Below are 26,538 nucleotides of genomic sequence, written 5' to 3' on the forward strand. Positions count from 1 at the left end.
CCGGTGCACAGCTTGAATGCCAATATAAACTTGCAAGATTATTCTAATTGAAAGGCTTAACAGCAGCGAAAACGCAGCCAGCTCCAACAGAGCCAACCGCTTGGAATAATCGATGGCGAATGCAGCTCGATACTGATACACGTAGAATACTGAATGTCATACAACAGAGGCAGCGCAAATTTCTCCAATGGATGAAGAAGAAATAATAGGTGGAACATTATGAAGAGTTTTTCTAGCTTTCATGTCAGGGCAGAGCACAAGTCAGGGCAGGTATTATGCTTATTGCAGAGACTCAGCCAAGAATGCAGCATCCACCGCTGAGCAGGAGCACTGAAGAAAGACAGAGCTGCCTTTAAATGGTGTTGAAAAGAACAACCAGAATAATATGGGACACATGAGACTCAAATCAGGCTTGAGGGAATATTTAAGAGGAGGTTTTCTATTTAGAAAACGAATACGGCCATAGTGTGTGACCTTTCCAACTAATCTACCAAGTCACTCAAGTTCTAAAATTATGTCAACTCTTCCCAGTTTACCACCTACTCCCCCAATGAAAAAAGCAATGGCTCACGAGTTCAAAAGGGAAGCAGTCCCCCAGCCCTGCCAAGGATGTAACAGGAATGCTATCAGCACTTTAAAGCCTGGAGGTATGCAAAAAAACAAGGGGCTAGTCTCAGGGAAGGCAGAAGGGCAGCAAGAGAGGAAATGGGAGGGCAAGGCAGCACAGGAGAAATAAGGATGCCTGAGAAAGCAAACTGTCTTTTGCCTTTTCTATTATTTTTTAGGTTTCCCAAGCTCCACAAGCTGTCATCGGGGTATCTCCTCTTACAGAGATTGCTTTGTATGAGATTAGTTGTATTCCGTTTCATATCAAAGAATAAGCAATTTAACAAAGAGACAGCTCAATTAAACACAACCCATTTTGACCTTGTGTGAGTTCCAGCACACTGTTTTCTACGAGCAGATATTTTAAAGCTATAACAGATCTTCCTTTCCAAGCAACCTGCAAGCAGCATTTCTCCCAACAGCATCCGACACACTGCTCAACAACAAAGGCTTTTTTTTCAAGCCTATGCAGTGAAGTCTCTTGGCAGCTGGAGATATTCAGTTAACAACTTTCTCTCCTCTGTTCACTAATCAGCAGAGAAGGCTCTGGAGGACCAATACTTAATAAGGATCCGAATGCTGCTGCTGGTAACTAGAGCACTACCCAAGCTACTAGTTGGAAAGGGGAATGGGATGTCCCTGAAGGCCTGGTACTGAAGGGCAGGGAATACCTGGCAGCAAGGCTGATGCAGGGAAGGGAGAACTGCTGAGGGTCTCCTCTGAGAGGGAGAGCAGGCATGCTGCTGAGCTGCACATTTAAGCATTTGTAGGTCACCTCTGGTGTGTTTTTTGATAAAAACCATCATTACAAGCAACAGTGCTATGGATCTGAAGTTAATATTAAACCCTTTGGCTGAATGATTAAAATAGGAGATGCATGTAAATAGCTTCCTTGATGCCAGACCCAGAAGACTTGTATCTGACCTTGAAGACTTTAGACACAGTACATGAAATGTCAATACTTCCTTTTTTTGCTACCTCACCTGATCCAAAGTTATTATTTACTTCACAGAAATAACTAAATACATTTTCCTTTAAAGAGAATAGACAGGCATGCTATTCCAAAAATGAGTGCAGTCTGAAATGCAATTTTTACCTAAAATCACCCACTAAATACCATTCTCTCTTTCACACACACACAACACAAACCTTGAAGTCTCTTCTTCATGAGCTACAGACCAAACACTATCTGTTTGAAAGCACAGGTTCGCCTTTTTCCATAACCACTTTACCATGGAGTTTGCAAGCCCCCAAAAGCACTCCAGGCCCTGCAACACCAATGCCAAATCTCAAACTGGAGCTTGGTTCACAATCCTGGTTCACGTGTGCAAGTGAATAGGAACCTAACTCTCAGCAAAGCTCTGCAGGGTTTCAGAGCACAATGCTGCTACCCTTGCAGGGTAGTGTACTCGTGGTAGCTCAGGCACACCACAGACTCCAAGCTGCAGGTGAACATTTCTCTTGCTTGGAGAGATTCTGTGCATTTTTGGTGGTCTTGCATGTTACAGTGTACTCTTGCTTCAACTGCTTTGTTATTTGAAGACAGAAGACAGATTAGGCTTATCAGGCTGGTGATCTCACTGACAGCAGATCGATGTGCTAGGAAAGCAGCAATGCAAATATTCCTAGATGCAGACAGTCTTGCTCGCTGCCTCCAGGGAAGCTTCTTCCTGAAGCTTTCAGGTTGGACGCGTGCCTCCAACAGCTGATGCCAACAGGACACTGGGCACGGCGATGATGCACGTGGCACTGGGGACTCCTTAAACAGACAGCAATTTGGCCCAAGCACACAAGATCAATGCGAAGCGTGTCATTGATCATGTTGTTTCCCTGGGAGGGAAAAGCTGACTTTCCAGATGCTGTCTGCTACATAATAAGAATATTTGAACAACAGTGGACCAAGTCAAATGTCCACGCTCATTCTTTGAGATCTCAGGGGTGCTGCTGCTCCTGTTGACCATGGGTGCTTCTGACACATCTGTTCCTGCCTCCACAAGGGTCCATAATTTCACTTGATCTTTCTTCCTCCCTAAAAGGGCTCAGATGGTCTAGCTTGGTGACTGCTCACATGCCCTGAGGGGTCTCTCCTAGTGTGTGGTAAGAAACAGCTCTGTTTTGTCACCCCTCCGAATAGCAATTACACGGATTGCACAATCCAAGGTAGAAATGAGAACACTGTCCGGTCTGTCTGGCTTCTGGGCCAGATTACATGAGTAGAAAACGTGGAAGCCCAGGGAGGTGTCCACTTAATATCCTCAGAGCTGTAAGGACAAGCCAAGAACACGCGGGGATGCCACAGCAGTCAAGATCCAAAGCACAGCCAAAGATGGTTCCCATTTGCAACTCTGGACAGATGCAGCAATGAGGGGACATTACAGAAAGCCTCATTTGATACAAGCAGGTGTGAAAATGAACCCCACTTCTTAATATACAAAGCTTTTAAATGAAGGAATCTCTAGGCTGGAATTTGCTTACTCTCCACTATGGGAGGGCTTGAACTCCCTGCTTTTCAAAGCATATTGCGAAGGTCTTTTCTGTTTAGCCAAGCTTTCCCAAAGGAGCAAGAAGAATAGAGAGATGGCTGGTAAAGCTAATGAGGACTGGAAGCTTGAGGAAAATTGTTACTTTTCACATTACAAAAACAAATGTGGTTTTACAACTGCATACTTGTGTATACACGCCAGAACATGCGTGTTTTTAGGGACTTTTCCTTAAGCTGGAAAAAAAGCCAAAACAGGATACAAATATTTTCCTTACAAAACCCACATCCAGCTCAGTAAAAGTGTGCCATTCCTCCTCAGACCATAGCTGCTACGTGATGCAGCTGAACAGATGTGAGATCTACGACAGACTGTTCACTGCCTGCACTGCTGCAGATGCCTAACAGTCCAGCCCAACTGTCAGGTCTGAGCTTACTGCATAAAATGTGTTTCTTAAAGAGAGAGAGATACTGAGTGATTCCCTGAAGGAACACCCATCGAAATACCACACCACAGCCATGTCCAATAATAAAATACAAGATATTGCTGTTAGTACCTTATCAACAAGTTCAAGAACCTCATAACATAGAAACGTCTCAGAACTCGACTCGTCACTGCAAATTAACAGCACTGTTAACGGACACCTTCCTCTGCCTTCTGGCTGCCTGGACCCACCATTTTCCTTTCTCTAATATTTGGTGTGTGTTTAACTAAGGATCGTGTGTTCCAAATTGCCTTTTTTCTGGCCTCGAGCCCCTGTCCAATTCAGCCCTGCAGTTCCAGATGCCAATCAGATGCTCTGACTCTAGGAAGCTAATGAGCTTTTAGCTTCCTCCCAGCTCAGTAGTAGAAACGTGTTTGTAGAAAAATGCTTACTGCAAAAGGAGTCATGGACTAGATTCTGATTTTATTCACAACTGTTCAGATGTCGAAAAGCTTTATAAACTTGCTGTCATAAAATTCCAGCAAATAAGCAAGCACAGAAGAAAGGGAAGAAAGACTACAAAAGGCAGATGGAAGGCACCAAAGGGAAAAACAAAAAACAAACAAAAAAAAAACACAATATGGTAGTGCTTATTTAGTTGAAATATCCACCCACCCTCAGATATTGAGTACTGGAGTTACGCAAGAAAGGTGGAAGGGCTTGGCATGGATGCAGCAGCCACAGGATGTGACAAAATCGATAGCCCCACTTCTCCAGAACTCCATGGATGTGATTTCTCTCTACCAGGCCTGTGGAGAGTCAGGGTGTGGGGAGGACCCAGAGCACCCTGTGGGATCAGGCCCTGTCTGCTCTTACACATAGTGGATGCTGCCACTGAATCTTAATCAGCGAGACAAAAACAAATCCTCCATCACTGGGGAATTTACAGAAATTGGACTGCTTTGTCAGGTATGGGACTAGGGGGATTTCCACCGACTGTGCTTCAAAAAACAGTTCTGCTGCTGAGGGACTTCCAGCTCCGGTTTGAAAGCCTGCACATCCCTGACAAGCGTTTGGATGCATCAGCAACGGGTACTGCTTCAGAGCTGCGACAGACCAGGATCGACAGACAGTATTTCCACTTGGGCTGGCACCTGTCAGGTTCTCCCCTTTGCAGTCTGTCTTTGCAGAGTCTTATCTTCAGTGCCAAGGGAAAAACAACTTCAAGAAAAAAAAAACAACACAACAAATCTTTCACAGCTCACACACTGAACTACTTGGAAGGCAATTCGAAAGCTTTTTTCTGGGTTACTCATGCTTCACTGAGTCTACTTATTCTTCCACTTCTCATCATGATTTCTAATATAAAAATCTTCTAAATGGTCAGAAGCCATTACACAGGTACGGTTATTCTTATTAGTTCAGTTGCTTGCTAGAGGCCTGTCTGCTTAAGGCAGTGAAGGGCAGCAGAACTCCCCAGCTTGACTTGCTAGAATATGAAGGAGGAATAAATCTGTCTATTCTCCTGTGTATCTACCCTCATGGAAACATCAAACACTTCAAAGTACTTCCCAGTTAGAAGGAAATATTTGGGTATAAACATCTAACCTTTCCTAAGGAAAGGTTAGCAGTATCCAAGCCAAGAAGAAGCTAGCAGATCCCATCTCAGCCTAGAGAAATAAAAGGTCAGTGATTCCTCATCAGCAGGACTGACATGGGAAGCCTGCTCAGTTGATTCCAGGCATAGTCCTGCAATATTGTCTTTAAAAGCACTTTATAGGCAAGTACCATATGGAAAGACTCCCTCATGTTATTAAATAATTTATTATATGCAAACGCAAACACATCCCTCCAATCCTGTTTGTGTTCTGAAATAGCTAATTAGCTCCTGCTGCAGCTTCCAAAGTCAAAAGTGTGTTTCAATTTCTCTCTCTATTTCATGAAAGCTGCCACATGCACCCAAAGGAAGCCCAGTGCCTCTAATCTGTCTCAATTACAGTCACTATGCTGCTGTCAGGCAATTCAAACATCTCCCAAGCATCCAAGAAAAAGAATTTGATATTTTCAATGTCAACTAAATGTCAGGCCAGAATGGAAGCAGCACGAACAGAAGGTTTTCTTCAAGTTCTCTAACACAAAAATTGACCTTACAGCTCAGGTTTTCAGGGTGCAGTATTTGGGTAGTTAATTCTCATGGATTTCAGCTGGAAAACCTAATGACTTCAGGAACAGAGATGTTCCAACCACCCTCAAAGCACCTTGTCCATACCCACTCTGGGGCTACAGATGGTGAGAGGCAAGAGAAGGTGCTGCTGCTCCTCCCTCATTGAGCTGTGATACACAACACTAAACGTGCAGAGGGAGGGGATAGTCTTTTTTTCTGCCAACCACTTGCTAACTTCTTAGAAAAGCAAGAAATTTCTATTAAATGTAAATATGTCTGATGTACTGACTGCCTGATAATCATTGGTAGAGCTGACTAACAGTTTTGCCCATAAAATTATAGGTTTCCTAGTAACACAAATCTTGCTATAAAAGATGAATTTGGACTGAATTGTGAGATACAACAACATGATCTGGACAGAAGTAGCTCTCTGAAGCCTTAGCGGTCCTAACTCATTTTACAACCACAAATAAATCCATCTGTAAGTAAAAAGGGGGGAAAAAATAAAAGATTTGTGCCCCAGCTCGTAGGAGGCAATGAATGAGCTACTTAGTTGAAATGAATAGAGTAAGCACTGAGACATTTTTCAAGAGACAGCATAGGAATGTTAGATAGCATCCAACTGCAGCCTGTCCCCATTTCAACCATCCTACAGGCACAGCCCACATTCACAAACCACCACAGTCATATGGGAAATTCCACATCAATACAACAACAGACACTAACTCAAAGCAATTCCAACAACTTCCTTGAAACCACTTCATCGCTGTTAAAATAACGAGAAGGTCCTTAACCCTGGAAAACAGGTCATTTAAGGCAATTTTCAATTCCAGTGCAGCTTTATTATGATAACATAATGCAATTAAAAATTGAGCTTAAAACTACTCATGAAAAGTTTTCAAGCAGAAGCTGTCACATACTGCAGAGGTTGCTCATGTCTGTGGAAACTCTGAAAAGGCCAACAGAAGTGCAAATGGGGTGAGGTACTTCTTCAAGAGTATTGAAGTTTCCATCATGTTACAGGGTGTACCCATTTCTTATCGTTCATATATACACAACAGTGTTCTTCTCTAACTTCATGTAGGCCATCTCAGCCCACAGCTGGATCTTGAAATAGGACTCCAGGCTGCAGTGAGGTGTGGGACACCAAATTCCAAGTGTTCAGGAAAACTGGAATCATCTCACAGAAAACTGTCAATACAGTTTAATTTCAATGGGTTTTATCTCTGTATTGCTTTCATTTCAGCAAGCAGCTATGTAGGACTTGTAAAGGACCTGCTTTTGCTGGGATTTAGCTATTAAGCAAAAACTTGCAGAACTAGACAAACTGAGACATACGTGGCTTTACCAAGTCTCAAGTTTTAGATACTAGCAGTAACCCAAAGGCAAGCAGTCTCCTGGAAGTAACCCTCTGTAGATCTTTTCCTATTCATGGCCCTTCATATTTTGTAGGGGTTACATTAGATTAAATGTTCTTCCTGGCTTTGCTTGAGATGGACATGAAGAACGACATTTTGAAATGGAGTGGCTTTTCTACCTTGCTTGTTACCATGAGCCAGCTGGAAAGAAATTGCTTCAGGAATCATGAAGCAATCTCTTCTGAGCTCTGCCACTGAAATGCTCTGTAACTCTGTACAGCTGCTTTAGCAATCTGTATTCTCCTTTTCCCTCACACATGATTTCTGTCTTGCCTATCTAAACGTGGCCTGTTCAAGCACACTGTCATAGTGTCAGGCTACTGGTAAAAGTTAGAAGCTGTGAAGCTGCTCTAAATGGCTCCTACAAAAGCAACAATACATTCAGTAAAATATGGAGACCTCAAGGCACGCAAAACATGACTAAACTGGATGTGAGATGGAAGGATTGCTCTTTCATGTCCTCACTCCAGATAAGCCCGAGCCATAGTCCATTCCTAAACAGACGAATAACATTTCACGCCAGTGTTGAATTCTAGTTTTCCCTATGACCAAGACTGAGAAAATTCAGGGCTGAAAGTAATGGTCTGAAAGGATGAAATAAAAATGCTCTCCTTTCTACCACATACTGATCAACATTCACACAGATCATCTGAAAATGCCTGGGTCAGCAATCAAGCTCTCAGTGGGTTCAGAGCAAATAACAGTTGGATTGACATTGCTTTCCAAACCACACAGAGGTAAGATTTCTCTCCCACTCCCCTCCAAAGTTGACAGGTAAATTTAAGTGTCTACTGTATGATGTAAAATGCCCGCCTCGTAGTTCAAGGTCATTTTACTTCAATCCACAGTTTAGATGTATACGGCACATTAAGTCATGTCATTGCCCTGTCATGATGGAGAAGAGGGGAGCTTTTAAGCCTGTGTAGAGCACTCAGGGTTGTAGAAATAAATATGGCTTTGGAGAGCAGCTTTCACATTCAAGATCTCAAAGTGGCTTACAAAGTAATGAGTCAGATAATATGACTGCAGCAACTGTGTAGGTAAATGCACCAGAAATTAATGCTGAGAAAACAGAAGTTAATTTTTTTGATTATTTGCCTTTCTGCAAAACACATCTGCAGCTTCAGCCTGACTAATGAGCACCAGTAACTTCTGCAATTTAGAATTCACAGGTTATATGACATTCCAGTTTATATTAATTTTCAGATTAACTCCATGATTAAAGCTTTCCATTAACTCTAATAAATACTGTTCAAGCAGAAGTGGAAAAATACTAGCCACCTTACTGCATGTACTTCTCCTGTACTAGTTGTACTACAAGGCAGGCCTCCTTGGCCTGATCTCTAGTACCTCAATTTGCAATTAGTTCAGAAACACATAACTATTTCATTTTTGTTGTCCCTTTCTCTCTCCTCCATCATTAGCTGTTAGAAACATACCACCAATGACTGATTAACAGTGTAACGAGGAATCTGTGGTTTATTGTGCTGACACCAGAGAAAGTGCATACTGTAAAAAAATAAAAAAATATAAAAATAGATTATTTTTTTTTTTGAAAAAAGACATACCTTGAAAGTGCGTGTGTGTGTGTGATCAACCTGAGAGCCAACAATTAAGAGGCATTTTGCATATTATGCTCCTTTTTCCCCAAGTAACCTGGGCAAATGGGCTCTCTCACTCTTTTTCCCATCTCAGTTGGCTAGCTAGCTGCTGTGGATTAAGCCATTTTGAAAATAACTTGTCCCTAAGAAAAAGAAATACACTGTTTCTTTGCACGCAGACAATTCTTGGCTGACTTTGTAATCAGTTAGCAAAAACAGTCACAGAGAATAACTATGATGAGAAAGAGCGTGGGAGGTCCCACGGGTTGCCCCCTGCTCAAAGCAGCCTCAGCACTGAACTGGCACCAAGTTAGTGATGACTTTGTCCAGCCAGGCCTTGAAACCCAGCAAAGCTTCTCTGTGAACCTGTTCCAATGCTTAACCTGCATTTTTGTGTGCATAAGTACTAGACACGATAGCCAGACTATCCAAGACAGAATTTTAAGTAAGATCCAAGAGATATCAGGCTAACATTGAGTTTTGAAAACACCTGAGCCATGTAGGCCTCTGAGAAAGCCATCCACTCGCCTATTCCTCCCAAAGGCACAGCTTTCAGACCACTTACGCAGAGCTCTAACTATTCCTTTTACTTACACACAGCCTATTTCTGGAAGTCTGGCCAGGGACTTAAACCCCACGTTAAACCAGCTTTCTGCCTCAGCTGCTCAGAAACTTTCTGCCGGCCTCTTGTCAAGTAGCTTTGTCAGCAGAACCTTGCTGCCCTAACTTCTGACGGACACCAGAGACACTTGTAACTTTGTGCAACAAGGTTTTTGTGATTATTTTTGACACGAAACTTCACCTCTAAATTCTGGCCATATAATAAATTCTGGAGTTGCTCTTTTTTGCTTTTCACAGTAATACTAGCTAGGCAATAGGAAAATTTTCTGATTTGCACCTCTCTTCAAAGTGTAACATCTCATTTTTTACACTTATGATAGAAGGGGAAAAAGTCTGTAAGCTTTCATTGCTGTTTTTTAACCAAAACTGAAGTAATATGGCACAAATTTAACATAAAGCAGCACTTTTGGATGGATGGATGGATGGATGGATGGATGGATGGATGGATGGATGGATGGATGGAGATCTCACTGTAGTGACTAAGTCCCAAGGCTGAGGCAGGTCAAGTTATGTGAGATAAACACTGCCTCATCACAGAATCACTCAGGCTAGAAAAGACCTCTAAGATCATCTAGTCTAACCTTTAACCAACTTCTGCCTTTGTTTTGGGCAAATTTTCTTGGCATATTCTCATTTTATAAATAGTCCTTGATCAGCATCTGTATAATGAGCTACGCCCTGTAATAACAGACATTTTGTTTTGGAGTAACAATTAGCATTGCTTGTCAAATAGAAATACAAAGTGAGACATAAAAAAACATACACACAAACCAAAAGGGGGAGAAGAATACTAACTAATCTCAGAAAGGGACAAACAGTGCAGGGAAGGTTGCGAGCACAGAAAACATAACTGAGAACTAACACATTCCAACATGAACTACTTTATCCTGAGAAATGGTAGCCAACATGTGAGTCCAGTCAGTGATTCAAGGATTAAGATCCTGTTAGCTGCCTCCGAATCGCCAAGTAACACATCGCTGAAACTGAAGTAAACGCTGTAGCTGAGCTGTAAAACTTGCTGAGTTTTACAACAAGTACTGTTACAGCAAGTTATGTAATGGTTTCTCAATGCATTTATCTATGCAAAGCACCATAAATAAGGCGGATGAACTTCATAAAAATACAAAGCGTGGCATGAGTAACAAGAATACTAAGCAATTCCCAGTGTTATGTAACTTCAAACTACTCTCTGCACTGGGAAGTCATCACAAAATATTCCAATTTCCATTTCCAAAACGTCCCACTGGAGTAAGACACTACCACACACCTTGAACAAAAGCTGTTTTTATTTAATATTCATATCACTGCAGTGCTAGCAACAGTTATAATACCAATACTTTGGCCAAATTTGCTGTTTTTACAAACACATCATGTACACTCATTCTGCACTGGTTATCACAGCAGCAGTGAAAATACCAGTAATTATTCTACTGAAAGCAGTGGAAGTAGCTAAACATCATGAATGAGTCCACTACAGCTCTGGCATCTGAATGCAATTAGCTCGCCTAAGGCCACTCAGCAAGTCAGTAGCAATGCTGGAATGTGAAAATGAGACTTCCTTACTTCCAGCTCTGTCTTCTGCTGAAACCTCAAATCACTCAATCACCTCAGTAGCTGCCATAATTACTATGTGCTTCAGTGGAATTCCTACTGTTTAGTTTTTCATAGGCTATTTTATTATGCAAGTATGTATAGGCTGTTCTAGTTGAAGATGTTATAACCACACACACTATAAATCTCATTTCTGTGCATTTGTAACTTGGCCACAGATTCCTAACAAGCTGGAAAGGGAATTTACCACCAGGGATTCTTGTCTTTTGAAGATACAGCTAGTTGTTGTAACAGATCTAATAATCTTAGGTGTTAGCCCTAAGCAAGAAGGAGCTGGAAACTGACTACGGGAATTATTTTAATCCTAAAGGACCTAAAGATGGAGAGGGACTATCTTGTCTCCAATTGCCAGCTTCTCCCCTCCACATGCTGAGGAAGTCTGAACATTCAAGAATGCAAGGGAAGGATAAACAAGAGGAATAGTTGTGGATGTTCATCCACTGTTTCTGGGATAACCAAGGACCTTCTGATGTGTCAGTTTCTTCTCATTCGTAAGGAAGAGTTTTAAACAGTTCAGAAAGCAAGTTGTCTTCCTGACTCATCTCGCATACATACTCCCTCTAGCTGATAAGAAAGAGGAAGACTAAGGGAAAAGGAGGAGCTCTAGAAGTAAACAAGTTACAACGAAGCCAAAAGTAGTGATGGACATGAAGAACCCTGTCATGACTTCATAAAGATGTTCACATTCTCAGCTCCCTATAAATATAGAATTGAAATAAATTCCCGTATCACTACAATCACTCCTGTTCCCTCCCCCTTCCAGCAGTTGTTTCCACTGCTCCTCTTAGATTTCAAAGCTACATGATCTAAAACTGAAAAAGACATTTGTGCTATGAAGTGTCCATACTGGATGTAGGGAGAAGTGATCACATCCACCTGCTTAAAGCTTTGCCATGGTGATCTCTCACAGACAAAACAGACCTCAACTTCAGAAAGAACCTCTGCAGATGGAAGCATGTTCTGTGTGGCCTGATTCAAATCTTCTCGATGCCCTTTGTGGACTACTGAGAATTGACCTTACTTACAGTACCTTTCTCAAAAAGTTATGGTCCTCACTGAGTGCCCACACACAGGGCTAGAATCGAAGGCAGGATGACAAAAATAATCCGTCTGTCCACCTACTACACCTACACAACAGCAGCTGTAGAAGATAAAGTCCTGGGTGTCACAATTCTAAGTTGGCCCCAAAACAAAACCCTAAATATACTTTACTTTCAGATGAGGAGCTGGAGAGCAACATCAAAGTCAACCTAGCCTTCCTTTTCTCCTGAAGCTGAAATCCACCAGAACTCGAAGCCAGCTTCTCGCACAAGCACAAGAAAAAAGAACAGAATGCTTTCACTCCTGGACTGGAAATAAACAGATACGTTGTTAAAACCCCCAAAGCAGGCACTATAAGTCTCACATATCTGATATCTGGCAGCTGACCTGCAAAGGTACAGAGATAATAGAATGAATACATCCAAACCAACTCATCTGTTATTTTTCCACTACTAATATTTCCTAAAACCTCACTGCTGGATGCAGCCACTTGCACCTGACTTGCCCCTTCCCAACCCAAGGCTCCCAAGATAATGCAGTAATACAAGAAATCAGCTAGAAGAGAGGTGTTTTTTTTTTTTTTCTTCTACTCTCCACTGTTCTTCTTAAACCAAAGAGCTGCTGCACGTGTTCCCAAATCCTTGTACTGCTCTCTATTTTGCACCGGAGTATCAGACTCCACTGACTGCCAACTGTCATCTGAATAAATAACAACAGACTAGAAAAAAGCCCGTAGGTACCAGTAGGCAAAACAAGATACCTGGGGAAAATCTGCCACGTTAACTACTAAGCCAGTTCAATAGCTGTTAAAAATAGGCTGGCTCATATAGATATATATATTTTTAACCTTATGCTACCGAGTTATGCAGAAGGAAACAGAGGTCACTCCATGGTTAAAAATCTTTATATTGCCAGGCTGTTCAAGGCTTACCAGTTGTACAATAGCAAAACGAAAAGAACAATCCTTAAGAGTTGTGCTAATGATTTATTTTATGCAACACCTGTGCAGCAAGGTGAGCTTATCAGCAGGTGAATCAGTAACTACCAGGACTGCTTTAACAATGAAGTCCAGCAGCTCTGTATGTGTGTGACAAGTCCACAAGCAAAAAAAACAGCTGATCCTGGCAACAGACAGCAAAACAGAATAGCGAGCGAGAAGGAACATCGTGACAATGGAGCAGTGTTTGTTCAACAGGTTTCAAAGCCAGCTGCTTCTGCAAAGAGATGCAGACTCTTCCTTCCACTTGTTTCTTCTGCCTTTTTGGCCTACATAAAAATTCTCAAGCGGGTACTGAGGAACATTCTGGCACAAACCTACAGCAAAATTCCTTGTAGGTACCCTGGAGCATATACGGGGACTCAGAGACGGAAGTAAAAGAAACATCTTCTCACCACTGCACCACCCATCAGTGCTCACCTCATTTAGAGTTTACAAACAACACAAGTTCTCTATAAACTTTTTAAAAATAAACAAACAAAGCCAAAAACCACCACTGTTAAGAGAAGAACACTTCTATCGTGACAGTTTTCTGTTTTAAGAGTTTTGTCAAGTTAAGTGCTGGTGACAGGATTTTGCACTTAATTTAAAATCCATGCTAAGAAACCAGCCTTTAAACCCTAAATGTGTGTTAAGGCAGGGTACGACTTTCAAAGGCTTCGGCCAGGCAACTTAAAATATTTTTTTCTATAAAGCACTTGGTATTAGTTAAAGTTGCTTGAGTTGTAATGTCAAGAACAAGGATTTATTTTAGACTCATTTGTTCCGTTGGTGGCAGATGTGTCAGGGCAGAAACAAGATGCAAGGTCTAACAGTGTCACTGCAACCCACTCCTGGACATCTAATCCACATTCCAGCTCCAGCTCCCCATATGATTTTTCAGACCCTTCAGTCTCAGCCCTGAACTTAAGATTTATATTCTATAAAATTAAACCCATTAAGATCACAAATAAGAGTTTCCCGCTGTAGAGCATAACTCAGAAGACCAGGAAGCAATCCCACAGCCATGCTTCACAACCCAGCTTTGATCAAACAAGTGACTCAACATAAGAACTGTAAAAGATGATGAAAATAAAGCAGAACATTCCAGAACAATTAAACTTCTGCACTACAAGCAGTCAGTTACAGAATGAATGTGCGCACAAGAAAGGAAAAAAAAAATCCACTGGTGTCCGTTTTGAATTCCTAGCAGATTTAGGGAAAAAGGATTAGAATTTGTAGGTACAAGGCTGGAGGAAGTTTGGCAAGGGCAGGCTGCATAAGGGAATTTTTCTATCTAAGATAATAAATTTTCTCTGACTCAAAGCACTGGAAGACAGATGAGGGAGATTTCACTGCTTCGTAAATTACAAAAAAAAACACAACACATATACCAAAACCACAATACCACATGGGAGCCAAAAAGAACATTTTACCTGGTAAAGCAACAGAAATACAAGATACTTAATTCTGATAGGAGTTCTATCGCCATGCATGAAACACTTAAAAGATGTTAAAATACAAGAACATGTTACCTGCTCTCACAGAAGAGGTCTTCTCAGCCCCTCAATTTTCCCTAGCAGGCACAGGAGGGATGTGGATCTACCATTAATCAAGCAATTCCACTCACTCACCATACAACAATCAAAATTAATGATTGAAAGGAGATGGAAAGGGCAGGTGAGAGCTTGTGTCAACATTTAAGGACTTCAAGAAAGCAAATTAAAATGGCAGTGAAATGAGAACAGAAGCTAATCTTAATTACAAACAAAGTCAGAATAAAGCTTCAGTGAAGTTTCCTCTCTCCCCCACGACAGCGTTGCCTATAGCTGAAGACAAATTGCTAGCATTTTGGTAATCTACTAAGTTAAAGTCATTACCCTGACAGTGCCAGGAAGTCTAATTTCCTGGAGCAGTAACACACAGATTTATAAGTGAATTTAAACACTCACCTTCTGGAATAGAAAATCTATCATCAGCACTGGGCTACATGGAAAGTGACTGAGTATTTGAGATAACAGAGAAAGAGGAAATTCACCTGCTGACTAAAGTTCATGCAAGATCTCCTTCCCTACGTACAAAGGCTACTGACCAGCGTAAGCGTACGCACAAGGCTGAGCTTTTGAATATATATGCAGCTTTTCTTTCAGGTCCCTGCTACAACAAAATGGATTTGTTCAAATACGAGCATCTTTATTGCTAGCCCAGTATTTCTGCTCTACTCTATTCCTATGCCCATGTTCCCATTAAAATGCAACTAAGCTTAAATAATCAAAAGAGAAAAGAAAAAAATAATAAACACTAACTGATTTATAGGAGAGAATGAGTTAGCTCATCCGCCAGGCTGAGATGTACCTGAACACACGTCCTTTTGGCTGAAAAATTTCAACTCCCGAATGAGATGAACTGAAACTAGACCTTTACTTCATTTTCAACACCCAAAGCAGCTTAGAGCATCCGCTTTTATGCTATTAGATATATGCAAGCATAAGAAAGAAGCCAAGAGATTTGTCTAAACTAACAGCGTAGTGCTTTGGACTTAATTATGAATAACTGACCAATTACCTACAAAGAGCAGACTTGCTTTTCTGATGAACAGAGGTGGACAATCCAGCACCCTCCCATCAGGAGGATCAAACGTTACAACCTTCCTAACATCTTCAGAGGGCTGACACAGATCAGTGCTGATTCTTTTCAGAAAACCTTATCTCACAATCTGCCAGTCTGCCATCTGAGACACTGCTTTCCACTGCACAGATATGATTAATCTGGATCTTTTCCCTACTGTACGAGCCTCCTGTCACTAGTCCTGCTCAGAAATAAGGGCTCTGCTCACAAAGCCAAGGAACTGTACTACGCTACGTATCAAACGTGCACACAGGAGAAATCAACATTCACACCAAGGTAGCACAGAAAGAGCAGTCTGCAGAGGAGTCAGCCAACGCTGCTGTCAGTGACCTACTTTATATCGGGGAAGGGATTTTAGCAAGACTGTTTTTTCTCCCAGAAGTAGGAATTTTTTGAAAGTACTAAATTTAGCAAGGTCCTAGGGACAGCATTTGTAATTTCTTGTCAGTGCTGTCTCCTTCTCACATGGCTCTATGCAAGCTCTTATCGTTTCCCCCAAATTTATCCTCTCTCCCTGTCTGTCAGGAAAAAAAAATGCTCCTTTCAACAAAGAGGAAACAAGAAGCATCTCTTCCACAATTCTTCCTCATGAGGACAGCAGTACTCTGGACGCTGCCGGAGCAAATATATTTATTTTTTTTATATCAGATGAGACAGCTTCTGAAAGCATTAGAAGATCTCTCATCTGACATTATCCAGTTTACTACAAATGATAACCCTGCACTAGAAGCATCCCCCTGCCAGAACGCCTAGCACATAAAGTTAATAAAGGTTTAGAAATGGTTTCAGGGCTGCTCAAATGCCGTGCTGTGCAAAATCTGATTTCCATTAAAAACAAAAAAAAAAAAAAAAGAAACAAGAGCAATCAAAAGAAAGAGGACTTTAGATCATCCCTTAGTTTAAAAAAAAAAAAAAAAAAAAAAAAAAAAAAAGATTGCCTTCATTCATTCTTTCCTCTCCAGAGCGAACAAATTCCAGGAAGAAATTACTAGTATTTAAACCAGGTAATAACCCAAATTCCCTTTGTTCTATTCAGAACATGAACATGTTCATAAACTGTCTTGAAAGAGACTGAAAAAATCTCTGCCATACAGACAGACATTTACCTGTCCCATTCCCCCACAACTAGAACTCCCAAAGGGTTCTGCTTTTATGATGTTCACCTGTGTGATAAGCAGAGATTCCTGTAATTAAAGTCATTCTGAGACCAAACAAAATTTCCAGAGATGATAGAAAATGGGTTTGAACTAGTTCACATTTTCTAGATTGCAGTTTTTCAAGTGATCATAAGCACAGCCTCAATTAAGCTCAGTGATCACATCTAAAATTATTCTATAAGGAAACCATGTCATCAGCTTCCTAAAGCCTGTTTAGATCCACCAGATAAACATCATGGATGTTGACGCAAGATTACAGGAAACTTTACAACACTGCATCCCAATGTTTAGGTAACCACCACAATGTTCATTTGCTGCACTGCATAAACAAATCTTACTACCCCAGTTTCATATGCCCACAAAGATTCCAGCTGAAAACTCACTTTAATATGGCTTTAATAATACATGAAAGAGATTAATCTATAATTGTTGATTTTTGAAATAGCACTTCATTGTGTCACTCAAACTGAGTGCTTTTGATCATTAAAACTTGCATGATTTTTCAATCTTAGTAACGAGGTTCTGCTTCAGCTGAGAGCTGATCTCATCAGAACCAATTATACTCTATGGCATACATCTGACCTGAGCTTTTAAGGGGTTTCAGACTGCAATTTTATTTTTCTTATCTTACTGAACAATTCAAAGTCCTAGCAATCTTGTTAGGACCTTTAATATCCAGGATGTAAACTAGACGCTTAGCAGGAAACTACTGGTAAAAGACAACAAAAATGTGTCACAATTTTTGTCCTCCCTTTACGCACACAAATGAATAGTTCCTCATGCCTTTTCCCATGCAAATGGGCTTCTTTCAAAACTGGGGGATTAATCGCCTAACCCAATCTAGTATGAGATATGTAGTTAGATTACAATCTATTCCATTTAGATTAAATTAGGGTATCTCAAGAATTGTCAAACAAAGCCTCTTCAAGAGCGTGCCATTTCTGGCAATTGAAAATGATAACGAGCTGCGTAAGTTCTGATAGCACGACATAGCTCCTATCAGATATGCCACACAAATTCTACCATTAGCAAAGCCACATCAAAGACTTCAAATTTATTTTAAATAAAGTTATTCAAGATACATTCCTTTTCAGAAATCCTCAATTTCCATTTTTCCTTTACTGGCACCTACATTCCAATCACATTTATAAAACAATTAAAGAGTTGAAGCCCTTGCTATATTTTGCCCTCCCCCCCCCCATTCTTTTTTATTAACACCCTTAAGAAGTGTCCTTGCTTTGCAATGTGATCAGTGCCCAGCCCTGAATTGAAGACATGGAAGTGATAGTTGGTTAAGAGCCTTTTCCTGCAGCTCCCGTAACACGATGGTATTGTACCTTATAGGAGGTGCCTTAGTATCTCATGCAATAATGCACCAGATGGAAATCTGTATTTAGACATCAGCCTAGAAACTGCACCCATTGTAGATGGTGTCTGTAAATAAATTAGATCTATCTATATACTAGGATTAGTTTTTGTATAATCAAAACAGAGCTCCACTGCCCATGAATTTAACTGAGTGCAGCACTTCACACGTACAATTATTGTGCCATTACTGACCACCATTACATCTCTAAGAACTTTAGATGTGGCCTTTGCTGCTGCCCTCAGTTTACAGAAATGAAATTGAAGCACAAATCAGTTGATTTGATCAAGGTCACTGTGGTGGCAGAATTCAGGTATCCAAAGAAAATCTAGAGATCTCTTTATACTCTCTGGAACTGTATATGTGATACAGGAAGAATTCAATTGTCCTTTGGAAGAATACTTTGGTAGTCCTTGGCACTTACAGATCATTCAGGTGAGGGTGCTCTAGAAGAGCTTCTCCTGCAAGACCAGGCTGACAGGGTGGCACCACAGCAGTTGCCACGACAACGGTTGGATCTGCAGTGATATTGCACACACTTCAAAAACCTGTACAAGTTTCAAAACACTGTCCAATGCTGTAAGAAGTCTGATGAGACCCAAATCATCTCCTAACCTCCAAACAAGGAAAGAGAGCACCACACGTACAGGGTGGGATGCAGATCATCTGTACAAGATTTCACCTCTGCCAGAAGCTGAAATGCAAAAGCACAATGCAGAAAAACCGAAGAACTATAGAGATGCCAGGAAAGGGAAAAGATGAGTGATAAGTACACTCAGCTAATGCATTGCTTAATTCCTTACATTCAGGTTCAGTGCAGGCAATTTGCAAATGGAGTTGTAAAAGACAACTGCATGCATTTACCCTTCTATGGAGGTACACCACCTAATACCAAATCAGACAGGCCTCTTTGAGATTCTCCCCATTTAGCAATTTAATATAAAAGCTGCTTATATCCCGTATTAAATACTAAATAAGCTCTGACACACCTATTATTTCAATTAACTGAAAATAAAAGGAAGATCAACCTGATATGCTCATGTCTCAAGTCCCTTTAAGAGCCTCCAGCTCCCATGCTACTTGTTATTTCCAAAAGCACAAACATTAGCATTACCTTTTGCTGTTTCAGACCGCTTAGGCAAATCAAGTGTATCAAAATTCCTGTCCAAATCTCCATTCTTCTTTCCTGTGCAAAAAAATAAGACAACAGATGGTAAAGACTATCAGCATACTGACAGGTAAGTTACTGTCATGCGCATCTATGAGAGAAGATATTGACTCAGAATATAAATCAGACTACTACAAGAATCTGTACATGTGTGACCTGCAATCCAGCTGCATAGCTGTGCTTTTAGCCTGAGCAATTGCAGGCTAAAAAAAACAAAAACAACCGTGCAACTTTCAGGTTGATTTGCTAACATGAGAGCACTGGCAATTCAGTGGGCCTTGAGAGTGCTTAAAATCTTCAAAAGCTGTGCCATTTCTCTTCTTTGCAAAGCTGCAGTCCTCCCTCAGAGACTCAGGATTTCCTCATTATTCCCACAGAGAAGTTTTGACCTGAGGCTTAGCTGAAGAAGAAACAGAGCAGCAGAGGAAAATACAACAGGCTTGCTTAGCAGCCTCTATCCTCACTGTGACTGCCAGGTAGGGAGGCCTAGATTTAACGGTACAGACAGCAACCAACAACTTAACCTTCAGTTGCCCTTCAATCAATGAAGTGCAATTTTGGCTACTTAGTAGAAACTGATGGAAACAATTTCATATTTTTTGCTAAGAGACAGTTTTAAACCTTTTCATCAGCTTTTATTTAATTTAATTTATTTTTTAGGCTAGAAATGCAAGGTTACGTACACAGCTGGGGAGAGAAGTGTTAATTTTCTCTTCCCCGACCAAAGGGGCACACCGCCTTGGCTAAGCACACTTGAATGCTGTGGGAGAACCAAGTTCCTTGTGGCTGGAAGCCCTGGCAGCAGATTTTCAAGGAAGTGCAGGAATCCTCATGGCTTCTGAGGACAGCATTGTACAATTTAGCTTTTCCAATTTATTTTAAGGGGAAAATCCAGTCAGTTATTTAGTCCCTTTTGCACAAGAGCAGGGGAAGAAGGTGCAACGATGAGTGATGAGATGAATTCAGAACAACTTGATTTAAGCTTCAGGGGTGGCTTCTGGCCAGGGACCCTACCAGACTGTCACTGGAGGTCTACAGGAAGGGCTAAAAGCTCCATCAGTAGGGATGGTTAAAAGCAAACAGGAAAACAGTCCTTGGAAAACCTAACACAGAGAGTTACAAGAGACTTGTCTTGACTATGAATAGGTCACAGAAGAGGAAAGGCCAATCCCTGCCCCACTATAGGAAGCTGCTGGTGCAGCTTCTGCATGGGGAAGTCACTGGGCTGCTCTACCTTTCTTCCTGACAAGAGACCAAACATGCAGTATGGTGGAGAAACAGCTTTTAAAAACCAATATGAACACTTAGAAATGACAGTAAGAGGAAAGAAAGAAAAACTTGAGGCTAGCAATACATTCTCTCCCTTTATTTGGAAAAACAAAACACACCAACACCACCTTTAAGTACTGAACAAAACAAAGCATGGATCTGGAAGTTCTGTTCATCTGAAGTAATTTGGTTAAAGCATGGAAAAGTCATCTTTCTACACTGCAGCCCTCCATCTAGATTTTGCACCGTGACAGAAGCAGAACCATGTTGCTCGGGGAACTGAATACCAGGAAGAACAAAACGCACAGCGAAGGTCACAGCATTTCGAAACGACAGCTGAGCCCTGCTGCTGCCTGCAAACCCTCGTTGACCCTTAGACCAGGGAGAGGAAAAAGCAGGGCAGAGGGATTAAAAAAGGAGCACTGGAGGAATGAAGTTGGTGTTTAGGAAAGATTACAGACTTAAAACCAAGAAACGTGACTGCATCTTCTCTACAAGTATGACAAGCTTTTTTCACATGCCCCCAGATTTCATGTCTCTGGCATTAGCTAGTTAAAAACCTCAGAATAACTGCACTGAGGGCCAGGCTTTACTCAGCTATTCATTTCAGAAGTTCTCCCTACAATTTTAAGATCGGAGTTTGTTATTTCTACCAGCCCTGCAGAACTGAGATGGCGCAGGAAGAGCCAGACTCCCTTCTCTGGGGTGCACTGGTCAGTGAGCAGCACGTACTCGTGCAGCACTTTGTAAGGGACTGTCCAGGAGAACACAGCAGGCTGCTACAGCTCTTGAGCTGGCAGCATGGAAGCAGCTGCCTGGTTATTAAGCCATCTTTCATTAAGACAGCACGGTCCACCTGTGTTTTGTGAATTTCATTTCCAGCCTCACAATTTCAGGGCCAGGCTGAACGTACCGGCCTTCTTCTGTGAAACCTTTCCTGGTTCGTCTCGCAGCCCCCAGAGGAACTAATCCAGCCCTCGGGCAAAACCACATCTGTTTAAAACAGAAGCTGCCAGCTGTTTACAAATGGAAGAAATTCAGAAGACAGAGTTCTGACCATGGGGATCTCAACTCTACAAACTGCTTGGTTAATCAAATTGAGCAGAGGCCAGGTTCAGAAATACCTGAAGCACCTCCATTTTCCAGAGCCTTCCTACAGGGAGAGGGTTCGGAGCATGAGGAATAAGCTGTAAGATGATTCCACAGAAATCCATCTGGAAGACAAAGGTGGCCCAGCTGCTACTTCTTCCATTTAATTTCCGTGAGACCCAAAATATTGATTTGGATTTTCTAAAAAGGTGACAGAATTTAGCAATTTCAAGAGCCAATCAATTACACAGCCCTCAGCCATCACTGAGCCTGCCTGATATCACAAGAAAAACAGCTTCCCTGCCAGCCACCGGAGCTCTGAACATCTTGCTATCCCTCAAGCCAGCCAGGATCGCTGGTGCCCAGGGATGCTTAAATGACCACACTAGCAGTTAAAAATTTGAAAGCACTGGTTTTGGACATCTCAATTTCTGTTGCTCTATGCGTCTCCCTCCTCCCCAAGTTTTCCTGACCTAGCAACACTAGACAAAAGACGTTGTTGGATTACAAGCAGAGCTTCGAACTTGGCCAAGAGACAGACAGCCCTGAATGTGCCTGCTGACAGGTCTGTTTTATGAAACCTGGCTGTAGGAATTGGCACTGCAACTGGGTTTGGGAAAACAGCCTGACATGAGACTTGCTTGTACAAGATGCAATTTACAGTCTCTGAAACAGTGGGATTAAAATTCTTTGCCTCTCCCCCCACTTCTTCTATGTGAGAAACAACCAAAACATGACCTTTTGCATTTTCATTCTGCCAGCAAGGACCCTGAGGTGTGACCCAGTGTTATTAACCACTAATGTTGTTTATGATCTTCCTTAAATGTCGTTCTGTTTTCCTGGATAATCAATACAGCTATTCAGCTAGACCACTCTTGCTGAAGGATTAATTCCCAAACACTTCCTTCCTGGTTAAAGAAAATAAATTAAAAGCAAAGAGATTTGTTCATGACACCAGCACCATCCCCAGCAGTCAATACTGTGCTCGTTAATACACCCCCTGAGCTGGACGGCGGTGGAGTAACAGAAAGCAAGGGCTGAGCTCTGCCTTGCCAACATGCCCACCCTCCACAGGCCTCACCAGTCACAGTCAGAAATCAGCATCTCACGGAATGCTAACGAGCAGCTTTTGTTGTGGGGAGCAATTTTTTCAACATTTCTCTTCTGGCTCAGCCCTCCAGACCTCATTGATCTGAAGCAAGTGTCACAGACTGAAAACGAGCCCGTCTTTACCCCCAGATCAGTATCGATAACACAGTGCACCATCAATAACTCCAGGGCACTCCATAGCCTAACTCAACTTCCCAGCTGAAGGAGGAGGGAGGGAAGGAAGCTTGGACATTTCAATTGCAATTTCACCTGTTGTGTTAGGATGTTAAACTGAAGGGCAGAGCCCCCAACAATTTACTGGAGGTGTCTTCACCTAGCTAGTGTGAATGTCTGTAATAAAGACGCAGCAGCCAAGGCACCTGGGCCCAGTCAGACAAAATGCCAAGGCTCTCTGAGAACACTCATCCAAGCTGCTGAGTCTTTACAGTTATCGCTACGCAGGTGAGTTAGCAAAGCTGTACTTTGGCATGACAGGGTTGGGAAGGCAGCTCACACACTTACCTGTGCCCTCCCTCATGGGTTTATCAAGCCAGTCACAAATCAATTCTGTTACTGCACTTGCACCAGGACTGAATAAAAATGTCTTTTCTATTAGCAATGTGAGAAGACCAAACATAAAATGCTCCCTCAATTAGACAGCGGATTTCCATGCCTGCTGAAATGAACAGGAGGATGCACTGGGGGAGCAGAGAAGGCGAATGAGCAAGACTTTGATGTCAGCTCTTTGCCTTGCATGTAAAAGCAGAACAATGCAGATTATGGTGATGATAAAAAAAAGTATTGCAAAGACTCACCTTGATTGAACCATTCCTCTAATTACCAGAAAAGCAGCAAAAGAAAAACAAAAATTTACAGGGAGAAAGAAAATACAAAGGAACAGTCACAAAGAGGCAGAATTTTACAGGACAGGTTCAAAGCCTGAGATTTACAAGAACAAGGAACTTCCAACACCTAAAACAACCCCAAAACAGACCCACAAAAAATGGATATTCCACTTAATCTCTTTTGTTCCTGCTGGAAAGTCTTTCCCTGCAGATTTTTTTTTTCCCCCTTCACTTTTCGTTATAAAAAAGGTACTCCAGGAATTGAGGGGACAGAAGGGTGACTAGCCCTTTGTGGATGTGTTTGAAATGCTATGATCAATGACCATGAAATAAAATAAATATGGAAACACTACAAGATTAAGTGAACAAGAGAGGGAGGGAAATGAAGTGACCTATTTTAAAGTCCTAGACTGACTAAATTAATACAGTTTCAGCCTAGGTATTCACATAAATTTAGTAATGGGACAAGGAATCTTCTATTTATGACTTTAAAAGTATATTTACACACAGGGCCAAACCCAAGCTGTCACTGAGTGCCTGCACTACTTGCTGAAATCCGCGGCTTCATCCAGCGTCACATGATTTTGAGATCAATTAATCGAAAAAGACACAATCAGATTTTGTGGCTGCTAAACTGAAGCTATCAGGGTGCACAGATGCAGAAATATAGGAAACTGGCAGCCACTTGGCAACGGGCAGCCACCGGAGAGCGCTCTTTTCAGTCATCAAGAGGATGAGGACAGTTCTCTGTCATCACACTCCCCTCTTCCACAATGCACACACACAGCTTTTACGTAAAACAAAACAAAAAAAAATAACTGACTGCATTGCTTTCAAGCAGCAAAACAACATGGACAAGTGGCAGAAAACTAACCAGTCAGCACATGTTCAGGGTTTCCAAAGGGTATCACAGCATTGCTTTAGTCATTCACTGTGAGAACAGGTTGGCCAGGCAGCTAAAATTCTTTTTCCAGTTCCGCCCTCTCCCCCCCACCCCCAGTCATTAAAACATTCCCCTCAATATTTTTTTATTTTTTATTTTTATATTTTAGACACATGTTAAACCTCTCTGGTGACAGACTAGTCTGCAATAGCAAGTTCACACTGTGATGACTTTATAGCACATATGGAAACAAAACATTTCACTAACATGTACAGGTCACATCAGAGGAAGATTAATGTACAGCACACAGTCCCTCAAGTTCAAACAATTCCTTGTCTGCTCTTCAGCATCACAACCTTCCTTAGACCCTGGGCATAAATAGTAAGCCAGGATGTGAGGACATACGAATGCAGAAAATGGAGCCTAGACAGAAAACTAACTTTGCTATCTCCGAATTCGTAAGAGTCATTTCTCTAAAACAACAAAGAGAATGCATATAAGTTTCTTGCACACTCAAACACATTTAAGTGTCTCTTTTTAGAAGGAAGATGGAAGGGGGGTTACTGAGACTATTAACCTTCTCTTGTAATGAAACTCATTTGCAACACTCATGCCCCAAAGGAAAGAACAGGTCTAAAAGCGACTGACAATTAAAAGCTACAAAATCCTGTTTGCAATTTAAATTACTGAGTGACAGAATTGGGAGGGTGTATGTTTTGGCAGTGGGTGGGAGATGTAAGCTTTTAGTTTGCATTCAGATGTGAGAGACATGGAGGCATGGAACAGACAGGACTACCATGCATGGAGACAAGCACATGCTGGCCTGGCTTGTGGGGCTATGGCACATGCTGTACAGCCAGGCAAGTGGACTAAGAGTAAATTTGACAGATGCAAGGACACAGACAAGCAGAGGAGAGGCAGAGCACATCCACCACTGCCCAACAGCAGAGTGTCTTACAACAGCATGCACCACGCCTATTTAAAGCCAAGCAGAAGGATCGCAATTGTGGACCACAATCCACAGCACTACAGATAGGTACCTCCACAAACTGCCTCACTCTTGCATGATGAAAGAGCTTGCAAGAGCAGGACTACACAGAAAATTTACCCACAGATCCACTTCCAATTGTGAGTTCTCTGCAAGACATACCTTTAGCTTTTTTTCCACCAAAACAACCAGCATCATCTTTCTTCTTTTTCTGAGAGCCGCCTGTGCTAGTAGTCTGACTGGCATCTAGTTCTTGATACTTATCAGCTCCAGGGACTTCTTTGTGGACGTGATAGGAAAGATTCCGCATGATGCACACACAGTTCTCCACGGACTGTAACAAAAAAAAAAAATTACATTACAAGTATGTATGGAACCCTCCAATTTGTAAACTCTTACATCACATAGTGGAAGTTTGTGGAAAAGGGGAAAAAAAAAGCCACCCATACCAGGAAAAGAATGTAGATCAAGGAAATTTTGTCAAAAATACCCTTATTTAAGGTTTTTTCTTGTTCTAAAACCACTTCTTTTCTACTAAAAGTGAAGTGTTTTATAAATAGTACCCATTCAAAATGAAAACTCTCTAATCAAAAATAGCACCCAATCGTGCATAAAGATGACAAATTCACCAAAAGATCAAACACACAGCAGAAAATGATCATTTAGGGTTCTTATTTTAATACAGTGCTGTCACACTCTTCCAACCTTTACAATCCCCAAGATACCCTATTTATTAAACTTTCTATAGGTCAAAATTAAGGGCATGTGAGGATTTCAATGACAACGCTTATTGTTCTGTAGGAATAGCTCATTCATAGCACATCAGGCTCTGACAAGAGCAATGCTCTGTAGGTTGCAATGGAAGCCACCAGGTGGTTACAAAATCCACTTCCAAAATTATCTGATTAAGTGACAGGGCTTTAGAATTCCCTTCTACAATCCATCACATGGTGGGACTAAAAAGAATAAAATAAAGATGCTAAAAAGCCTTATTGGTGTTATAAAGCAATAGTATGCTCTTCACTTTTTAAACAGGTTAAACTTAAGATATTCCCTATGTGTAAAAATACTGTTTTAAACACTACAGGATGAGATGACGATGAAAACAGATGAA

At 41.5% G+C, this 26,538-nt stretch overlaps 1 protein-coding gene across 5 annotated transcripts in view; it reads right to left on the reverse strand.

Annotated features, from left to right (window-relative positions):
* The window catches only part of ARVCF (ARVCF delta catenin family member), a 269,893-nt gene that overhangs the window by 22,583 nt on the left and 220,772 nt on the right, over positions 1-26,538 (reverse strand). For all 5 annotated transcript variants that reach the window (XM_082774079.1, XM_082774080.1, XM_082774083.1 and 2 more), the window contains 2 exons: positions 25,587-25,758; positions 19,208-19,279 (listed from right to left, as the gene is read on the reverse strand). In XM_082774079.1, the coding sequence (XP_082630205.1) occupies positions 19,208-19,279; positions 25,587-25,758 (244 nt within the window). The remainder of the gene's footprint in view (positions 1-19,207; positions 19,280-25,586; positions 25,759-26,538) is intronic.

This window comes from Aythya marila, assembly GCF_965140915.1.
Source record: "Aythya marila genome assembly, chromosome: 17".
Lineage (NCBI taxonomy): Eukaryota > Metazoa > Chordata > Aves > Anseriformes > Anatidae > Aythya > Aythya marila.